We start from the raw sequence: 19,972 nt of genomic DNA on the forward strand, positions 1-19,972 counted from the left end.
TGATGCCCAAACTGCACCCATAGTACCCAGATTGCCCCTGAACCCTGAAGCGGTTAGAGAGCAAAACAGGCCTCCTATATTGCCAGTCTTGAACATGCACAGGTGAGGTGAGAACCAGTTCACCAGATTATCCACAGTACCCATTTTGCTATGCACAGCACTCCTGTGCGCGCATGCGTACACACACAGGTAAGCAAAAAGTCACATTCTTAAGAAAGAGCATTGCAGGCAGATCTTCTGGCACAATATAAGCCCAGTATCAATTCAACCATCCTATTGACAAATCTACAGCAGACAGAGCAGATGGCTGCAGACGCAATAGAGTACTTTAAAAGTACCCGCCACATTATCCTGTATTATGAGGACATCGTCAACAACAGAACGGTAATCACTCGCTTTCCCTGCATTTTTTTAGTGATCTATTTAACTGCATCTTCATAATAAAAGCAGAATTGTTGTTTCCACAGAAGTTGATCGATGTGCAGGAATTCCTTGGAGTGCCTGTGATGAACCTTGTGAGCCGTCAGGTCAAGATTCATACCAGACCCCTGTCTGAACAGGTAGGGAATTGGAACAACGTGTACAACACTCTGAAGGGGACTCGTTACCAAGGTTTTCTTGAAGAGTGAAATGAGTGTACATAACCACCTTTTGTTCTTTCACCAAGAGCCTATTCTCCAACAAATTTCATTCATTCTGTAATATCATGCAATGAAAGCTTTGGCTACCACAAGGCACTAACTCTAATTCTTTCTATCACGATTCATTGTTTAATTCTCTCAAATTTCTTTTAGAAAACTTGGGAATGCAAACCATTTGTTAACACTTGATCAATCAGAACAATGCAACTTCAGAAACAGAAGCTTTGGGCTCAAATTTCCTTACTCTATTAGCAGAGAGCGAACCTGTTACATTGTTGTACAAGAACTACCAGCTTGCAATATACAGAATGTTAGGCCTAATAGACTTGCCTCAGCTAGGTTCCGAACATGTTCGTTTTATCACAAAATGGTCTACAACGCGGATGGTCTTAACTGGATCCTGCTTAGCTGCAACTGCACACCATTTGCTTGGGAACTTTCTTTGATGAGCCAATGTTTGTTTGGGTTCACTATCCCACTGGGGGTCCAACTTCCATTCTTTTGGAACCTGTTTATGTGATGAATGGTAATATACGACTTACATGATGAAAAAAAAAGACACAAGTTTGCTCATGGATCAAATAAAAGATGAGAGGCAAAATGGCAGTTTTACCTTGTCAATGGCAAGCGTGTAGACCTCAAGATCACCCTCTTGGGTGATGTGGAAGCGAGTGAAGGCCTTGTAATTTGCGATCCGGAGTGATGAGAAAGCCTCATCAAAATGGATATGCAGCCAATTGATGCATACATACAAGTAGCTCCCAAATACAAGTGAAACTACAGGGGTTGAGAAGACCCAAAAGTAGAGGAAGAGAGAAGCATAATATATAATTGCCTGACCTCTGGATATGGACTCCATCCCTGCCTTGCAGATGCTATTTCTGGTGACTGCCATAACCTGTAAGGTTTATTAACTTCAAATTTTATGCAAAATGAACTTGAGAAAAACTGTATGGTTTACCTCTGGCACATCGAAGGCAGACATGAGATACTTTATGCAGGCAGGGTAGAAACCGAAAGTCCATTGTTCCATCCGCTGCCTAAGCCCGGTAGGGTCAGGAAAGTGTTCACTTTCCACAGAACGGTACCATTCATATAGTGTATGATAGCCTGAAATACAACCAATTAAACTTTCCCTGAGAATCCATAAGGCCATTTACATTGGGGAGAAAGAGTTGGATTTTGAGATAATTTCAACTTGGATCATTGATTTTCCTTTTCAGTTGGATCTCTTTTGGAATCCACCAGTTGCAAGGGATGTAAGGATTGATACAGAGAATATGCAAGAAGATTATATCTTCAGCTTTATGCAATAATCGATCAAATTTATTCTATGTAACCAATTCTTAATCCCGTACAACTAGTGGGCGTGAGCCAATTTTTGTATGCTGCAAGGCAATTCAAGGACATGCATATGGATCAAATTCCTAATCTGCACCAGATCAAAGGCCTGGCCTTCTCTTTCAGTAGTGATGCAAATTCAGGTATCAACCAATTAACTTAGAAAGGTTTGCTTAAATAATTTTGCTTGAACACAAAAGCATAGCTGCAAAGAGGAGGCTTTTATTTTAAGGAACTACATGAAGCAGGCAAGTCCCTGGCGAACGTAGATGAGGGAACCTTATTTTTGCCCTTTTTCTTATATGAAACACAGTTCTGTCAACCTGAATTTTAAAATTCCATATAAAGGAATATTACCGTGTACATACCTACAAAACTTGATTTTAGAAATAATAGCTAAAATAAAATTCAATCTACCAAAGTGACTAGGATAGTTCTCTTGATGGATTTTCTGACGAATTTTAAGCGATGGGCTCCATACACAGGCATCTCAATCATTCAGAGCAATTGAAGCATCTTAAGCATATTTCTGCACGGTAAGGAAGTGTTAATATATATATATATATATATTGATGTAATAGGTAAATACCCATTAGGGGTATTTTGGTTTTTGAACTGATATGTAGTAGGCTGTGCCCATTAGGGGCATATTGGTCACTTCATATTTTTCTTTTTCTTTATTTTTCTGGTTTTGTAATTTACATTTTTGCATTGGGCATTTTGTCAAATGTCATGTATAGTACGGCTCTATAGGGTTGTGTATGTGTATACAAAGGGGTGCTTCCCCTTAGAAGGCTATTGCTTTTTCAACTATGTCACATGGGTGCGGGTGCGACATGGGTGCGGCACAATTTAAAAAATTTTGAACACGGGGACTCGGCTATCTATATAAATTTTGGACACGGAGACTCGGCTCGTGACTCTTCCGAGTTGTCTCAGATCCTGAACTAACCGAGTTAAAATAGTAGTATAACTGAGTTAGAACCAAACTCGGCTGAGTTTATCATTGACTCGGTCGAGTCTTAGCTACCATGGGAATAAAACATCATCAAGGTATTAATTAAAAGCATTAACTAAAAGCATGTTCTGGTAAATGCATTAAACATCTTTTGCAGTTTTGCTAAAATTCATAACATTAATTAAAAGCATTAAAAGCTTTTAATTTTTCAAAGCTAGATTTGAAAGAGAGAGAGAGAGAGAGAGATCTTGGTGGATGAGAAAGTGTTACTACTTGTGGATGAGAATTTATTAGCTTTTATAAGAGAGAGAACTTGGTGGATGAAAAGTGTTGGTACTAGTGGATGAGAATTTATTAGCTTTTAAGATTGAAAGAGAGAGAATTAAATGATAATATTTAAGAATAAATTTTTTTTCTGGGGCTTATGTTTGAGACTCATGCTATATATATATATATATATATATATATATATATATATATATATATATATATATATATATATATATATATATATATATATATATATATATATATTAAATATATATATATATATATATATTAAATATATATATATAAAGATCATTTTTTTACCCTAAAAATGAACATTTTTGGACTCAATCAACGTTGACCGAGTCCAAAACAAGGACGGACTCGGCCTCGACTCGTTGACCGAGTCCGACTCGGCATTGATAGAGTCCGGGCCGTGTCCGAGGCCGCACCCGTGTCCGCACTCGTGTCGGGGCGTGTCAACTCGGGTGCGGCGCCTCCCTAGCTGAGTCCGTGTGACATAGTTTCTCAAGTATCCTCTCTCTCAATAATATTCAATATTTTTTACTTGTTAAGTGGCTTACGTATATGTGCTTTTGTATTGACCCATAAGTGGCCATTGTGTTCTTGTAAGCTCATCTACTTGTATTTTTTCTCTTTCATTACATGGTATCAAAGTCTTAGAGTTTCTTGATTGTAATTTGTAATTGAAGACTGCGTGGTGAACTATGAGATCAGGGGAGCATTGGTTCGTTGTTTCGTGAAGCATGTCATCATTCAACTTCATCTTTTTCCTCTACTCTTCTTTTCTCTTTGCTTTCATGGCCGACAAGGAGGTTGTAATCGTTGTTCTCATCAAATTTGATGGGATCAACTACAACATGTGGAGCACCGCGGTAAAGAGAATTTTAGTAGGAAAAGAATTATGGCACTTGGTTGATGGTTCCGCTCTGAAACCTCAAGTAACTAAAGAGGAGACACTCAAAGAAAAAAAGATAACTTTCTCTTTGATTACAAAAATACCTATAAGGCATGGGAAGTAGGCTATGCTAAAGTGCTTTTTTTTGTATGGGATGGAACCATGTGAGAATATCTTAGAATTTGAAAGGAAGGATGAGACTTGGACTTTTATCATGCAAAAGTATACTAAAAAAGATACTGCTCATAAATGAAAAATACGTAACAAAATCCATAAGTATACACAAGGTGATAAAAGTGTGCAGGAGTATTATGGATCTTTAAAAAGACTTTGAGACCAAATAGCTAAATTTGAACTTATTTCTAACACGCCTAATGATGCTCATAGAAGGAAGAAACAAATCTTGGAAGAACATTTTTTTCAATTTATGCAAGATCTTAGACCCGAATTCGAAAATGTAAGGGTCGCCATTACTCATCGTGAGAAGGAAGAGCCTCCACCTCTTCATGAAATATTGGTCGAAGTATGTATGGAGAAAACTAGATTGAAGTCCATGTCGAAGCTTAAGGAACCCAAAGACAATATGTTAGTCGTATCAAGACCCGGAGCCAACACCAACACCTATAAGCCTCCTCATTTCACCAAGTCCAATTTTGAGAGGAAACATAATGATAAAAGGAGGAAAAATATTGTTTGTTATAATTGTGGAAAACCAGAGCACATTAAGCCTTATTGCCCCAAATTCAAAGGGATGAGGTGAAGAGCAGCGAGTCTAGATGCATCACAAGGGAATAAAAATGAGACCAATAGATAACAAAAATCCATTACATATCATTGTCTTAACTAGGGGAGGCCTTACAACCGCTTCTCAGGGGTTTATCATCCTCAATCTCGAGTGTCACAGTCTCCTGTTTTTCTTTAGGTAAGATTTCTTAGCTCTTGGACTCTGATGCTTCCTTCCATATGACTTCCAATATTTCTTTACTCTTAGAATGTAAAAATAATTCAAGTAGATCCAATGCTTTTACTCTTTTGATACCAAAGGGATTGGTGTGAAAAAATTTTAAATTTTTCTATATCTAAAATTAGATTTGTTTTAAAACTCAATTTAAATCTCTTTTTTATTTCTCAAATAGTCGATCATGGTTGTAAAATCTTCTTTTTATCAAACCAATGTTTGGTGCAGGATCTCCAGTATGGGGTGTAGATTGGCAAAAGCCATGGGGTGTAGATTGGCAAAGACCATAGAGAAGGATATTTTTACTACATGGATCAGTTGATTTTGTTGCAATGTACAAGATTTGAATATTTTTTTGTGGCATCAAAAATTAGGTTATCTTAGCATATTAAAATTATCCAATGTACCATGTTTGAGAAAATTTTGCACTGTAAATTTTCATTGCACGGATTGCATTCTTGGTAAAGTGAAGGACATTCCCTTTGAAAAAATAACTTTTTTTTGCTTCTAATCACTTGAATTTAATACATTTGGATCTAAGGGGCCAAACACCAATTATATCTAAAGGTGGTTATGCTTATTATGTGATATTCGTTGATGATTATTCTCGTTATACTTAGATTTATTTTCTTAGCCACAAAAATGAAGTGTTTGAAAATTTTAAAACTTTTCACAATTTAGTCCAAAATTTATTTAAAACTAATATTGCTATTTTCCTCTCCGATTAAAGAGAAGAATTTATATCAAATGATTTCAAAAAACATTTGGATAAAAATGACATCATACATCAAAGATCATGTACTTACACCCCTAAAAAAATGGATGAGCAGAATGAAAACATAGACATATTATAAAAACTACTAGAACTTTCCTTATTTCGAAAAATGTTTCTAAATAATTATGGGTCGAAGCTGCATTTATCGTTGTTTATCTCATAAATAGAATGTCATTTGTCAAGCTTCAAAACATCTCACCTATTGAAAACCTTTACAAAATTCAATCTGATTACTATAGATTGAGAACCTTTGGTTGCAAATGATTTGTTCTTACCACAAAAATGACAATTATCTCCTAGAGCAATTTTGTGCCTTCCTCCGTTATGAAGAAACACAAAAAGGTTTTAGATGTTATAATCTCAAAATTGATAAACTCTATATCTCTAGAAATGTGATTTTTTTGAAAAAAAAATATTTTTTTATCAAAATGTGCCTAAAAAAACTAGTAATTACTCCTTTCTATTTGAATTTGCTTCCTAAAGATAAGATTTTTTGTGTATTGATATTATGGATAAAGAGCCTCAATTAAATACTCTTGATAATGAGAACTACGTAGTAGACAAACATGAAAAGAGGCATTGATAATGGGCCTAGTGCTTTAAAAAAATATTTTAGCCTTGAGTCTCAGGAATCTAGTTCCTTTGAAAGATCCACTAGAGAATCTAGACCTCCAGATAGATCTACCTATGAGTCATTTTTTATAGATTTGTGTTATATGAGTCATTTTTCCCTCAATATAAGCATGTCTAGCAAAAAAATTTCTTACTTCAAACCCAATACGTGTAAACAAGCCAAAGATCATTTCGAATGGATAAATTCTATAAACATTAAGCTTGAAGCTTTAGAAAAATCCAATACATGGACAATAGAAGATCTTACTAAAGGGGAAAAACCCATAGGTTATAGATGAGTATATAAGGTAAAAACCAAATGTGATTGCTCCTTAGAACGATATAAGGATAGGTTAATAGCCAAATGTTACTGGCAGGAATATAGAATTGATTATGATGAAACCTTTGCACCAATAACTAGAATGACTTCAGTTAGAACCTTCATAGCTATAGCTGCTATTAGGAACTAACATATTTGTCAAATTGATGTTAAAAATGTTTTCTTAAATGGGAAATTGAAAAAAGATGTTTACATGAATCCTCCACCAAGATATGAAATTCCAACAAGAAACGCTCTTTACTTAAAAAAGACTTTGCATGGTTTGAAAGAGGCTCCTAAGGCTTGATATAATAGATTTAGTTCTTTTATAGTTAAACTTAGCTTTAAATTTTGTTACACTGACACTGCTATATTTGATAAGAAATCTAATGCAGGTGTCGTTATCTTTCTTCTCTATGTTGATATCACATTACAGAAGGAGATAAACATGTAGTTATATAAAAAATATTTTAAAGCAAAATTTTGAAATGACTGATTTAGGTTTCCTTAAATATTTATTAGGGATTGAGGTAGCATATTCTGCACGTGGTTATTTTCTAACTCAATCCAAATTTTTCATTGAGATTATTGATAAGTTCGATATTACAAATGAAAAGATGATAGATACTCTCGAAGTTATTAACACAAAGATGAAGATCGATGATAGAACACCCTACTCCTAAAAGGAAGATGATTGGGGGCTTACTTATTTGACTATTACCCGACCTGACATTTCTCATGTAATGCATACAACTAGATAGTTTCAACACTCACCTACAACTATGCACCTGATTGTTATACACATTATTAGATATTCATATTTACAAAATTTTGTCTCAAGAAATTTTATTGTTTTTCTCTTCCCCACTTGAATTAATTGCATATATTGACTCTAATTGGGGAGGAGATTCTAATGATAGACGTTCAACTAAAAGTTTTTGTGTGTTTATAGGTGATTCACTAGTAAACTGAAAATGCATGAAACATTTGAAAGCCTCTATCGTCAACAAGAGTTGAGCACCGTGCCATGACTACCATGACATCTGAAATCACATGGTTGAGAAGATTGCTGGAGGAAATGGAGGTGCATATGCAATCACCCTCAAGGTTATGTTGTGACAACAAAAACACCATCTACATAGCCGACAATCACACATTTCATTAACGTACCAAGCATATCGAGATAGATTGTCACTTTGTTCGTGAAGAATACCTTAAGAAGACTATTATCCTGCCTTATGTAGCATAAGAGTTCCAACTAGCTGATTTATTTACAAAAAAGCTTCTGTCTCCCCAGTTTCATTTTCTTGACAAACTTTCAGTGATCACACCGTAAGTTTGAGGGGGAGTGTTAAGATGTAATATAAATATATATAATTATATATACTTATCTATTATGTATATATATACTTTATATTAATGTAATAGGTAAATACCCATTAGGGGTATTTTGGTATTTTCATTGATATGTAATAGGTTGTGACCATTAGGGGCACATTCGTCACTTTGTATTTTTCTTTTTCTCTATTTTTCTGGATTTTTAATTTACATTTTTGTATTGGGCATTTTTGCCAAATGCCATGTATAGTCCTTGGGAGCTCCCAATAGTTATATTTATAGCGGTTGGGATGCTCCCAGCAGTTCTATAGGGCTTTGTATGTGTATATAAAGGGGTGCTTCCCCCTTAGAAGGGTATTGCTTTCTCAAGCACCCTCTATCTCAATAATATTCAATATTTTTACTTGTGATTCAGCCCATAAGTGGCTTATGTGTATTTGCTTTTGTATTGACCCATAAGTAGTCATTGTGTTCTTGTAAGCCCATAAGAGGCACCTACTTGTATTTTTTCAGAACATCATGGCCAGTTGTAGAATATGTATAGTTTTGGGGTTTTGTCAGTTGGGTAGCAGTGTCTGGAGTTCTCCATAGGCATAAATAATGCATCAGTTCAGCAGCAGATGCTTGAGCTTTTAAGCAGCGTCTCTGGGTGTTCACTATTAGTAAAACTGCACTTCTTCCCCATTCAACATTTAGTAATTTCCTAATTAAGCTGGATTTCTCTTCTAAAGTCAAAAGAATACTATTAAGTGAATATACAATTTTGTTCATTCAATATCTAGTCAACGCCATAACGATTTTTGAAATCTGATTCTCTTTTCAAGTCATAATAAGACTATTAATTGCAGTTCTTTTTTTATAAATACAATAGTTTGTCACATCCACCACAACATTAAATATAATTTTTTCTCCTCAATAGGGATGCAAGAGGTTCGGATCCGCAACAGCTAAATACATGGGGATTCAGAACGGAGTTGAATCCAAAACAGCCAAAAAATTGCAAAACCTTCATCCTGGATCCAACCCACTTGCATCCCTACTTCTCAAGTCACAAAATTTCAACAATTAATATGAAGATTGAATTTGTGGTTTTTGGCCATGCAGCTCACACAGTGTAACTCAACCAATCCAGCTCACTTCTGACCCGTTTTCAGAAATACATGTAAACATTCATTGTAGTAGGTATGCACAAATGTATAGGACGAATTATAGACTAACAGTTTCTGGTGATGGTGATGTAGGAAACAAGTGAATTTGGCACCAACTGAAAGGGTTTCATTCTACAATGTCTGGCTCTGCTGCAGCTGGAAGCCTGAAGTAGCATGCACTTTTATGCCAACTGCCCTTGTACCAAAAATGAGTCAATTTAGACCTAGTTTCACTAAACAGTACTCATTCTTTTGGCCAGCACCACTCCAGCCAATCTTGTTCTATTGAAAACAGCCAAGGCTTGTATTATGGAGTGTAAAATATTTTAGATGTGTGCTTAAAAGTTTAAAAAATTGACATTTTTTAGCCTTTTATGTTTGAAAGGCTTTCTATTAAAAAAACTCTAAAATGTCACAAACTGAAAATATATAGATAAGACCAGACACCCATGCCTTCTTTTGAAAAACAGCCATCTTGGATCAGCCATACCTGTGTTTGAGCACACACCCACGTGTGAACCCATGTGAAATAGGTTTTAATCATATAAGCATAGTGGACGATTGATTTATTTTCCATTGCAGTCCCTTTTTCTATAAGAACTCAAACAATAATCTAAAAAAAATAAAAAAATGTTTGCAAAAATTGTAACGTGGATGCCAGTCAGCTTCTGGCATGACATACATGTAATAGACTGAATCTCAGTGACTCAATAACAGTTGGGAAGAAAATGTGACTATTTCTTTATAAACTTAGCTGAAACTTAAGGCTATAAACACCAGAAAGACACAGACCATATGCAACAGAAAAAGCAAGTTCATACCTGCAGTTCCAAGTAGCCTGTGGCGGATACAGGTCTCAATACCAAGTTCCAACAGTAACATGAGAAGGACTGCTGCAGTCAAATGGGCAGAAACATGAAGAATCCCAATAATAGCACGCCGCTTTTTTGACATTTTGGAAGGGACAAACAAAAAGGAGACTATCAACAATGCCAGAATTCCCATTGATGACACATATGAGTACTCCAGCATGTATATAACTGCCTGCCACATTGTACCGAAGAAGTTCTTCAGGTGACCCACCCAAGTATCATCCTGCAAAATGTGATCCAGATTGCACTGGAAGTGTACAATATATGCATCAGATCTGGAAACAAGATGAAATTTTCACTCAATAATCATTAGAAAAGCCACAGAGAAAACAAAACATCCAAAATCAATAATATGAGGTATATTAGCACACACATAAATACACACACACATAAATACACAATATGAACTGAAAGCCCAAAACGATTTAATCTGGTAACTTATGCAGACTTAAGAGTAGACTGAAACATGCAGAAGAATGTTTCTTATTAACTGATAAATTACACAACTGGCAAATATATGAAAGGTGGAAAAAGACAAATACTCTTTAAAACAGTAAGTATAATGCAGACAGCAAAAGGTACATAAGTAGTCCAATATCAGCAAAGCAGTTGCCAACAAGATTTTCAATGTACTAGCACCATTTACCAAATTTTCTAGAAATGGACTTGGTAAAGCTTCTTGGTAAATTCACAAGCATCAATTTACTTGGTCCTTCATTAACCATGGGGAAATAGGGAAAATGATCACAAATGCTCATGTAAAAGACCATCATAAATGATGATGATGACATACAGATGGGTTAACATTTGGTCAGGTAGCCGTTATGTATAAATGAGATTTCTTTTTCATTTTGTTCATTTTGTGGTTGTTTTTCATAAACATAACCTTATAGATGTGATCTACATGGTTTGGTCAGTAGGAATTGGCCCTTGGATTGTCCAATTACGATAAGTAGGCACACCTTCAAAAATCAATGCCCTACAATGTGCAATATTTTCTTGATTCATAAAATCATGTTTTTCATAGAAAAAATACAATCCAAAAGCTGGTTCCTAGCATTTGGACCATGCTGAATCCATCTATGAGGTCCAAATATGTCAACACGACTCACACCTATGATTTCTAGTTCATTCGGATAGTCAGGTTGACATGACCAAATATTACCTCATTGAAAAACATATGATCCAAAAGTCAGTTCCTAGCATATGGACCAAGGATGAACCTTTTTTTAGCAACTACATGAAGCAGGCAAGTTCCTGGAGAATGTGGATAAGGGAACCCAATTTTTGCCTTTTTCTTACATGAAACACTGTATTGTCAACCTCAATTTTAAAATTCCATGTACAGACCTACAAAACTTAACTATTTTAGAAATAATAGCTAAAATAAAATTCAATCAGCCAAAGTGACTAGGATAGCTCTCTTGATGAATTTTCTGCCGAATTTTAAGCAATGGGCTCCATACACAGGCATCTCAATCATTCAGAGCAATTGAAGCATCTTAAGCATATTTCTGCACATCAAGGATGAGCATTGTCCAGAACATCACGGCCAATTGTAGAATATGTATAGTTTTGGGGTTTTGTCAGTTGGGAAGCAGTGTCTGGAGTTTTCCATATGAAAAAGGGAAACATCGAACAGCAATGGCGCTTGAATGATTGGACACGCCATCGCGCACTGTGTTAAAAAAACACCCCTTTAATGGCAGTCATGACCACCACTAAAGAGTCTTTTTTGTGCTGCTGATCGCACATGCGATCAGCGGCGCAAAGAGTTCAACTTGCATTAACTTTTTGGGTGTTTGCAAAAGAGTTCAACTTGCATTGAACTTGCAAACTCCATTTTTTTTCCTTTTTTTGGGGTGTCAAAGTGACCCATGGATGTGATCTACATGTCAGTGGAATCTGACATGCATACAAGTTGTTCTGGGAATGCAAAATTCGGTAGCTATAAATAAATTAATTTTTCCTGACTAAAAAAAACCTATTTTTTCCATCAAAAAACATGATCTGAGAATTGAAGCCCACTAAATCAACCATGCTGAACACATCTACAAGGTTGGATTGAGTCAAGACAACTTGCATCGTAACATTCCAACTATATTGTAGGCACAATATATAAGGAAAGCCTTTCTTCCAAATGGTCATGACTTATTGAGCAAAGGAAACAAGGCAAAAGCATGACAACAATGGCAAAAAAATAGAAAATCATATTCGTAAATTTGTAATTAAAATTTGGAAAGTTAAACATAATTATGACACTTAAATATAAAGCATTCAACAATTCCCACAACAGCAGTTTTACTCCTACATAAAATAAAGTTGTAGTTACCAGAAGCATTCCCCAAATGCATAAACTAATGCACTTCCAATGCCATTGGTGAAGCTAGCTTTCCTGATATGGCTTCCTAATTCCTGGGATAAAGGAATCATGCTTCTCATGAAATGTGCTTACTTGAGTGGGATTTCAGTAGAAATAGAAAATACTCATAACGATTATTCTAAATTTTATTTACGTTTCTTTTTTTCCTATGTCTCTTAATGCTGCTCACTCACTCCCAATTACTGCTTTCAACATTACTTGCTACTTGCTTTCACCAGTTCTTCCACATTGCTTCCCAAATAGTCCCTAAATGTTTCATGCATCAGGACTTCTCTTAAGGACCTACTTCACACATACTTCTTGTTCTTCTATTCTGACAACAATTAAAGCAAAAAGGAAAAAAACAAAAAAGTAAAGCAAAAATAAAAAAGAGAAAAAAAGAAAAAATTAAAGTAAGAAAAAAATTACCTGTGGGAACATAGAAAACACTAATACAAAATAAATAATGCCACCAATGACGTCGAACTGCCAGTTCTTTTTCCGGAATTTCAATATGTTACCCAATGCAATCTGGAAAAGAAAAACCAATGAGCCAAATCAACATATTTAGTCCAGATCATAGTGACAGATATAAGAGATATTTAAAAAATATAGCGATAATTTAGCTGTAAATTCATAAAACAATATTAAAGGCAAAATATCATGATATTCTGAAAATCTCAGAAATTTATATATGGCAATATTATCGTCATAATATCATGATATCATGAGTTACCTTTCACTTTTTTACTTCTTTTCTATATCTTAACTACGTTTTTCTTCTTCTTTTTATATGTTTTTCTTATTTCTTTCATTATATGTGTAATTTATTATCTAAACATGTTGTTTTTTTATTTTTTATACTATTTTTATATTAAAAAAACAAAACACCGATTTTTCCTGAGATTTTCTTAAGATTTATCAACTAAACCTATATTATGGCTAGAAATTGCATTGCCGAGATATAGATGAGACCAATATTTGTGACTATGGTCCAGATAAGAGAACAATAAATACCAATTGTAAAGCACTTGCAACAGTTTGATGATGTTAAACCAAAATAAAATACTTACCCTACTTGAATCTTCATAAGAAGGATAAGCAGCCTTGATCTCGTAGGTGGTTCCACAATATTTCTTGAAATTTGAAAATACATGGGTGGGATGCAAAAAAGCACCACCACAACCATTGACAAGCAAATGTTGAATGTTCACTGGGTTATCACCTGGAACAAAAGAATGCCTCATGTAGTGGTGTAAGTCCCCAGCCATTCGAAGCTTACATCTTCCCTTCAAATAGTCACATATTAAGTGAGACACATTCTTGCCACTGGTCTCACTCCAGTACCAATCAAGGATCCAATTTGGTTCATGTGTGATAACAATCACAGAATCGTTATTCCCAACCTGCAAGCAAATTCAAATCAAATGGGTATATTTCATATAAATTAATCATCTTTTTTTATTGAAACCACTATATAACAAAAATTTTAATCATGCAATAGACTAGATTAATCAAACAAAGAGAATGACATAGAGATATCAATATTGCTTCTGAAGAAACTATTACATGCTTAAAAATAACTTGAGCTCCTATACTTTTAAGAGCACCTTTAAGAAGAATGGCATTGGCAGATCCAGTGTTGTTAAAAGCACACCTTGCCTTGAGGCGAGGCCCTCTGCGCCTCAAGGCGTCAGCCTAAGGCGTGATAGTAATAATAATAATAATAATAATAATAATGATAATAATAATAATAATATAATAAGAATAAGAAGAAGAGGAAGAGGAAGAGGAAGAAGAAGCATTTTTTATTTATTTGTAACTTTAGATATTTTTTATAGTTTTTTTTTTAAGTTAAATTTTTTTTTTGAGGCTTACGCTTTACGCCTTGCCTCAGTTTTTGGTGGAGTGCCTCACTTCGCCTCAACACTTTTCACAACATTGGGCACATCCGATTTCAAATTCATCTCAATTGCTGCTAATGTGGCTACTAAGCTATTTCTTTGGAAAGCTCCATGGGAAATTCCCCGATAAAGCTGCTAGTACCAGGTGAACTCATATCGACCAAACTGGAAGATAAGGAAATGGTAGGGGGATTCGGCATGGTGCTCACTGAACCCCCGTAATATCTAACAAGTCACGTCGTATGTTGTCCATACAGAACACAACCACATAGCAAAAGGGCTAAAGGAACAGGTCCATGACTTGACATTGTTGGAATGATACTTCCAATTCCCTGTTCGATAAAGCAAAATATTCAATCCGGACTCACCCCAGAATAGAGTACACGTACACCAATTACCCCCCAAACTGTACAAGATAGCTACCACCTATCATACAGCTTTCTAACTCCATTTCTTTTTCTTGTTGTTTCGCTCTTTTGGATAGATGGTAGTATTAGAGAGAAAACCTACATTTTTTACCTTACATAAGATTTCTGCTTTCTACCATGGTTAGCATTATTTTCGGGGTCTGGAGTGGCACTCACATCGTGGACCCCCACCCCAACCAACTCAATCTTTATCAATTCCAAAACATATTTCATATATAAATTAACCAAACGTTGATACATTCACTATGTACTCTTGCTGTGAGCTTTATCTGTCAAAAAATGTAATCACAGCTTGATGACTACAACAAGAAGCAAGTCAGAATAAAAGCATAAAAGGCCAAAGGTAAAATGGTTTCCATGAAGATCTATTGCAGATTACAGTGTTTTGAAGGAAAGGCAACAGTAGCATTCTTTTCAACATCTACTTCAAAACTTAATGGGTGAAGAAATAATGTATACTATTGCTGGCATCAATACCTAATGATATCTGCTCATTCAGTTTATTTATCAATCAGTGATACTTTCCTTGCTTGAATTTCTGACATGCAATCTTTAAAAGATATAAAACTATAAATAAACCTTCATTACAAGTCAAACCATTTTCGAAGTCTGAGTGCTTTATGTAGGAGCTCCTTCCATTGAGCAGCTAATGTTGAATGCCAATGTACAACATGAACCACACATCAGAAATCTGGATTGAATATTGAGACTCTCAATGTTATGCAGGTCAGAGATGAGAGATCTTGAACATGCCAAGGCATGTGAATTGAAGTCAGACCAGTTCAAGAGAAGCAAAACCTATTCATGTTATTCTACTAGAGCTACCACATCCTGGTGACCTGACACATCTTCTGAGATAATTTCAAGTTTAACCATCTTCTTTATTCATGTTTTGGAAAAGAGTGATTATTACCAAAATAATTGTCATTAATGATAAACATTTTCTGACAGGATATAGTGGACAAGGTATCTGAAGGACGTGTTCATATGGTTTAGAAACTCATTCAATTTTACATTCTGATAACAAAAGTCACCACATAGCACTTCTATAAACTACAAAGCAAAAGACACATCCTGTTTCTCAAGAATTCGAGGAATCGGGCACCCTCCACAAGTATTTGACAAGCTTACAGGTGCACAAAAATCATAGATTCATATGGCTCCCAAGATGAAATGCTATTTCACATCAAATCCAATTCACTTTATTGGTGCATGAAATGTTCACAAAAGGCTGCAAATTCATATGATGTAAACCCACCTTTATACTTAACATCAGATATAACTTGGTAAAATGTCCTTGGCTTCAGCCTGTCACATAAACACTGACAAGGATATGGGTTACAAGGACACACAGACAACATGGAAATTTTGTTAACACCAGGGAATAGGGACATGGCTGCACATTTTACACATACATATACACACGTGTCTGTGTACATATTCAAAATTCTTAATTTAAAATAAAAAAGAATAAAACGTCATCTTAAGTTCAAATTCTTGAATGGCAATTCTAGGCCATTAGCATTACTTAATTAGTAAACAGTAAATAACACATCCAAGTTAAGAAAATTTTGTATAGACAAGAAGAAATGGTAAAAAACAAGAAAGAAAACATAAGTACTAAATAAAATATCAAAATCATTAAGAAAAGAATGGAGTTGGGGGGCACAGTATTGATCATGTATGACATAGGTTTTACTATGAACATGAAATGCCATAACACAACCAATTTTATGTCATGTCAAAAAGGGATGTACATGATAAGCTATGCCATGGAGACATGAACCACATGACCCAACACGACGTTGGACACCACATATGATCTGACACAGTCGCATGTCATGCATGGTCCACATGGGTTGTCCGCACAGACATGGTCAACTGTCTTAGAAAATTGAGAGAGAGAGAGAGGTTTGCACATACCTTTTACATGACTTGCTAGTCTTAGAAATGAAGATTTTAAAACTATAACTCAAAATGCCACTAATATATAGGGATGGCAGTGGACCAGGGGGAAACGGGCCCCGCCCCGCCTCTCCCCGTTTGGACTGGGGATGGAGGACATGAGATGGGGAATGGACCGGGAATGGAGGTTAAAATCAAAACCCATGCGGGATGGAGGTAGGGATGCACTTACTTTTGCCCTCACCCCGCCTCGCCCTGCCCCGTTCTCGATCCCCTTTAAGAAAATTACTATTATACCCTTATTATAATATATATATATATATATAACCCTAACATAAAACCCTTTCTCGAATCTCTCCCCTCTCCTTCCTCTAATGAGTCATGCGAGTTCCCATTTCTCTCCTCTCCTTCATCTAACAGCGGAAGGTGGCAGTGACAGAAGGACCGGGGAAATGGGGCCTCACCCCGTTTGGACCGGGGATGGAGGACATGAAACAGAGAATGGACCAAGTATGGAGGGCCGGCAGGAGGCCGATAGCCCCCCGTCGTTTCCTCCCTCACGTACTGTCATCTTCTTCTTCTTTTGTTTGTCGGAGGGCCGGCAAGATGCTGGCGGCTCCCTATCGTGCCCTCCCCCTCGCTCTCTATGTTCGCCGAAAGGCCGACGACCCCCTGCCGCGCCTTCCCCCTCTCTTTCTGTGTTCATCGAAGGGCCGGCAGCCCCTGTCGTGCCCTCCCTCTCTCTTTATGGTTGTCGAAGAGCCGGCAGGAGGCCGGTGGCCCCCTGTCGTGCTTGTTAAAATGTATCTCCAAAATCTGTGTTGTAAGTATAAATATATATACTTATATACATAGAGATATGTATACATATAATTACGTTTGGGGGCTCCCCAACGACTCCTTTGGGAGCCCCCCTTTGCACCTCCCTCTTCTTGTATAAATAGGGGTGTTTCCCCCTTGTATTCTCTAAGCTTGAGAGTCTCAAGCATTTCCTTTCTTTTATGAAATACATGCATTATTGCATGTTTATTATTTTTACGCCTGTTGTGTAATTTGTTCAAGTGTTGTGAGAGTGCTTTCGTGCACTTCTTTTATAAAGTGTTTATGCTTGTATGCGTATTGTCTCTTCATAGACAATTTTACAATGCTCTCCCCCTTCCTCGATCTTCCGATCGGCAGGGGGCTTTCACGGACAGGTGGCGGAGCCGCCTGCCTTTGTAGATTTTGACTGACAGGGGGCAGAGCCCCCTGCCTCTGAATCTTTGCGGCAGACAGGGGGTTCCGCCCCTGCCCCCTGGTCTTCCATCTTGCGGGGGGCAAGGCCTCTGCATAGTCCGTCAGGCCGGGGGGTCCTCCGCCCTTGCCACTTTTCTTTTTCATTTTTCAGCAAGGGCCAAGCCCCTGCCACTGCCCCCTCCTTAGGGTGACCAGCAGAGTGGCGGGCAGGGGTTGCGCCCCTGCCCCTTCGCTAATTATTAATGGGCGGCAGGGATTGTACCCCTGCCCCTTTCTGTTCTTTATTATGGCTATAGCTTTCTAAGTGTTCACACTTTTGCAGTTCGCACGACGGATCCTGCTCGTGCCCCGCGGCTCGAGTCCTATATCACTTACACTCATAGGCACTCGCAACGACGCAACCTCCCGAGGTAGGAGAAAGTTGCACGAAGACTTTTGATGGATTAAATAAAGTATTAGGATTTTGAGATAGAATAATTGATATTTCATGCACGTGTACATGTAGATAAATATGACTTGTGACTGCTTGTCTTTATTTTCCTGAAGTTTACATGTTTTCCTGTATTCTATATGCATAGGCTTGCTCTATAGTAAATTCATGGTACTGCTTTTTGTTGACGTCGCACCGTAGTTACTTAGTTTTGCTAGTACATGTTGGTTCTTTTGCCATCTTCAGGCAAGCCTCGCAAAGTGTGCAGGTGCGCGTACAACATTTCACACCTTTCAAATGGAGTGCGAAATAGAGTACATGCATTGTAGTGTCGATAATAGGGTCTTCTTTGTGCAAGGCTCAACTTCTTGAACACAAAAGCCTACTTTTAAAGCTAGTGTTTGTAAGTTGTTGCATCCTGAGTCGGTTACTCGGGAGAGATATTCGGATCCACAGCGATCCTGAGACTTGTGTTCTTGTTTCGAAGAAACTAAGCTTGCTAACTGAAATCACGTATACTATATCCTACGGAGCACAATATAGGGTTATCCTTCGAGAAACCCATGATATACCATCATAGCCGAACCTTTAGACATCTACGGTATATATACTACGATGAGTAGTATGAGTGGTCGCTGAGCACCTCGAACTGTGCAACGAGCACTCTGTTGAAATAAATAAAGATAATGATGTTCGCCTCCATAGGCCAAACGCTCAAAAAGCAATGCATGTCAAGTTTGAACCAAATGAATTGCAACATATTAAATGTTACCCTCTCATCGTAGTCGTAGCTTTAGACAGGTATGGTTGTACTTTTGGACAAGTACGTCACGTTGGTGTTATGATGTTTAGATGATGAGGTTGTGGCAACCTCGATATGTGCATATAGCACAATGCTAAGATCACATAAATAGTGATAACTCACCTTCACAGTCAAGATGCTCAAGTGGGTCTAGCAGACCAGAGCATGTAGAATGGGGCGACAGTTAAGAAACCCTCGTCATGCCCATTCGACTCTCATAGTTCATCAAAAGAGATGATGGATGATACAAAACTCCGATGAACAGGTTGTTAACAACCACCTTATGGGCAAAAGACTTGACTTCCCCAGTTATCAGAATTGGGAAAACGAGACTACCATAAATTATCCTAGGTGGTAGCTCCCAAGTATTTCTGCAGAAGTTGGATGCATCCATGAGCCACAAATGCCTTTGGAGATTTACTCTCTAGGTCAATGACCGTCTCCTTAAGAGCAGACTCAGTCAGCCATCTGAGTTAATGGAAAATACTTGACATAATAAACTCCTGAATCGGTCTCGGTTGCTTCTTCATTTCGTGTCTGTATGTACCCACAGGTTAGTTAATATCAGAACTTAAAGAATATTTTGTTCATAATAGTTATAGATTAATGAGATTCATACTGCTTACGATGTTGCTTATATCTTGTGATGAATATCTCTTTCAGTACAGTAGTTTTTTACATATATTGTTCATGCTAGAATAAATTTACTTTCTCGCATTTCAATTACGCATTTTAATTATTGCTTTTAATGAAATAA

The 19,972-nt window shown here is 36.8% G+C and overlaps 1 protein-coding gene across 3 annotated transcripts in view; it reads right to left on the reverse strand.

Annotated features, from left to right (window-relative positions):
- Positions 1-864: 864 nt before the first annotated feature.
- Positions 865-19,972, reverse strand: part of LOC149846817 (uncharacterized) — a 48,461-nt gene continuing 29,353 nt past the window's right edge. For all 3 annotated transcript variants that reach the window (XM_089998158.1, XM_089998159.1, XM_089998160.1), the window contains 6 exons: positions 13,584-13,916; positions 12,940-13,041; positions 10,098-10,395; positions 1,603-1,751; positions 1,255-1,539; positions 865-1,149 (listed from right to left, as the gene is read on the reverse strand). In XM_089998158.1, coding sequence (XP_089854284.1) covers positions 973-1,149; positions 1,255-1,539; positions 1,603-1,751; positions 10,098-10,395; positions 12,940-13,041; positions 13,584-13,916 — 1,344 coding nt within the window. In that variant the 3' untranslated portion in view covers positions 865-972. The remainder of the gene's footprint in view (positions 1,150-1,254; positions 1,540-1,602; positions 1,752-10,097; positions 10,396-12,939; positions 13,042-13,583; positions 13,917-19,972) is intronic.

Source organism: Nuphar pumila, chromosome 2 (assembly GCF_984573655.1).
Source record: "Nuphar pumila chromosome 2, dmNupPumi1.hap1.1, whole genome shotgun sequence".
Taxonomy (NCBI): Eukaryota; Viridiplantae; Streptophyta; class Magnoliopsida; order Nymphaeales; family Nymphaeaceae; genus Nuphar; species Nuphar pumila.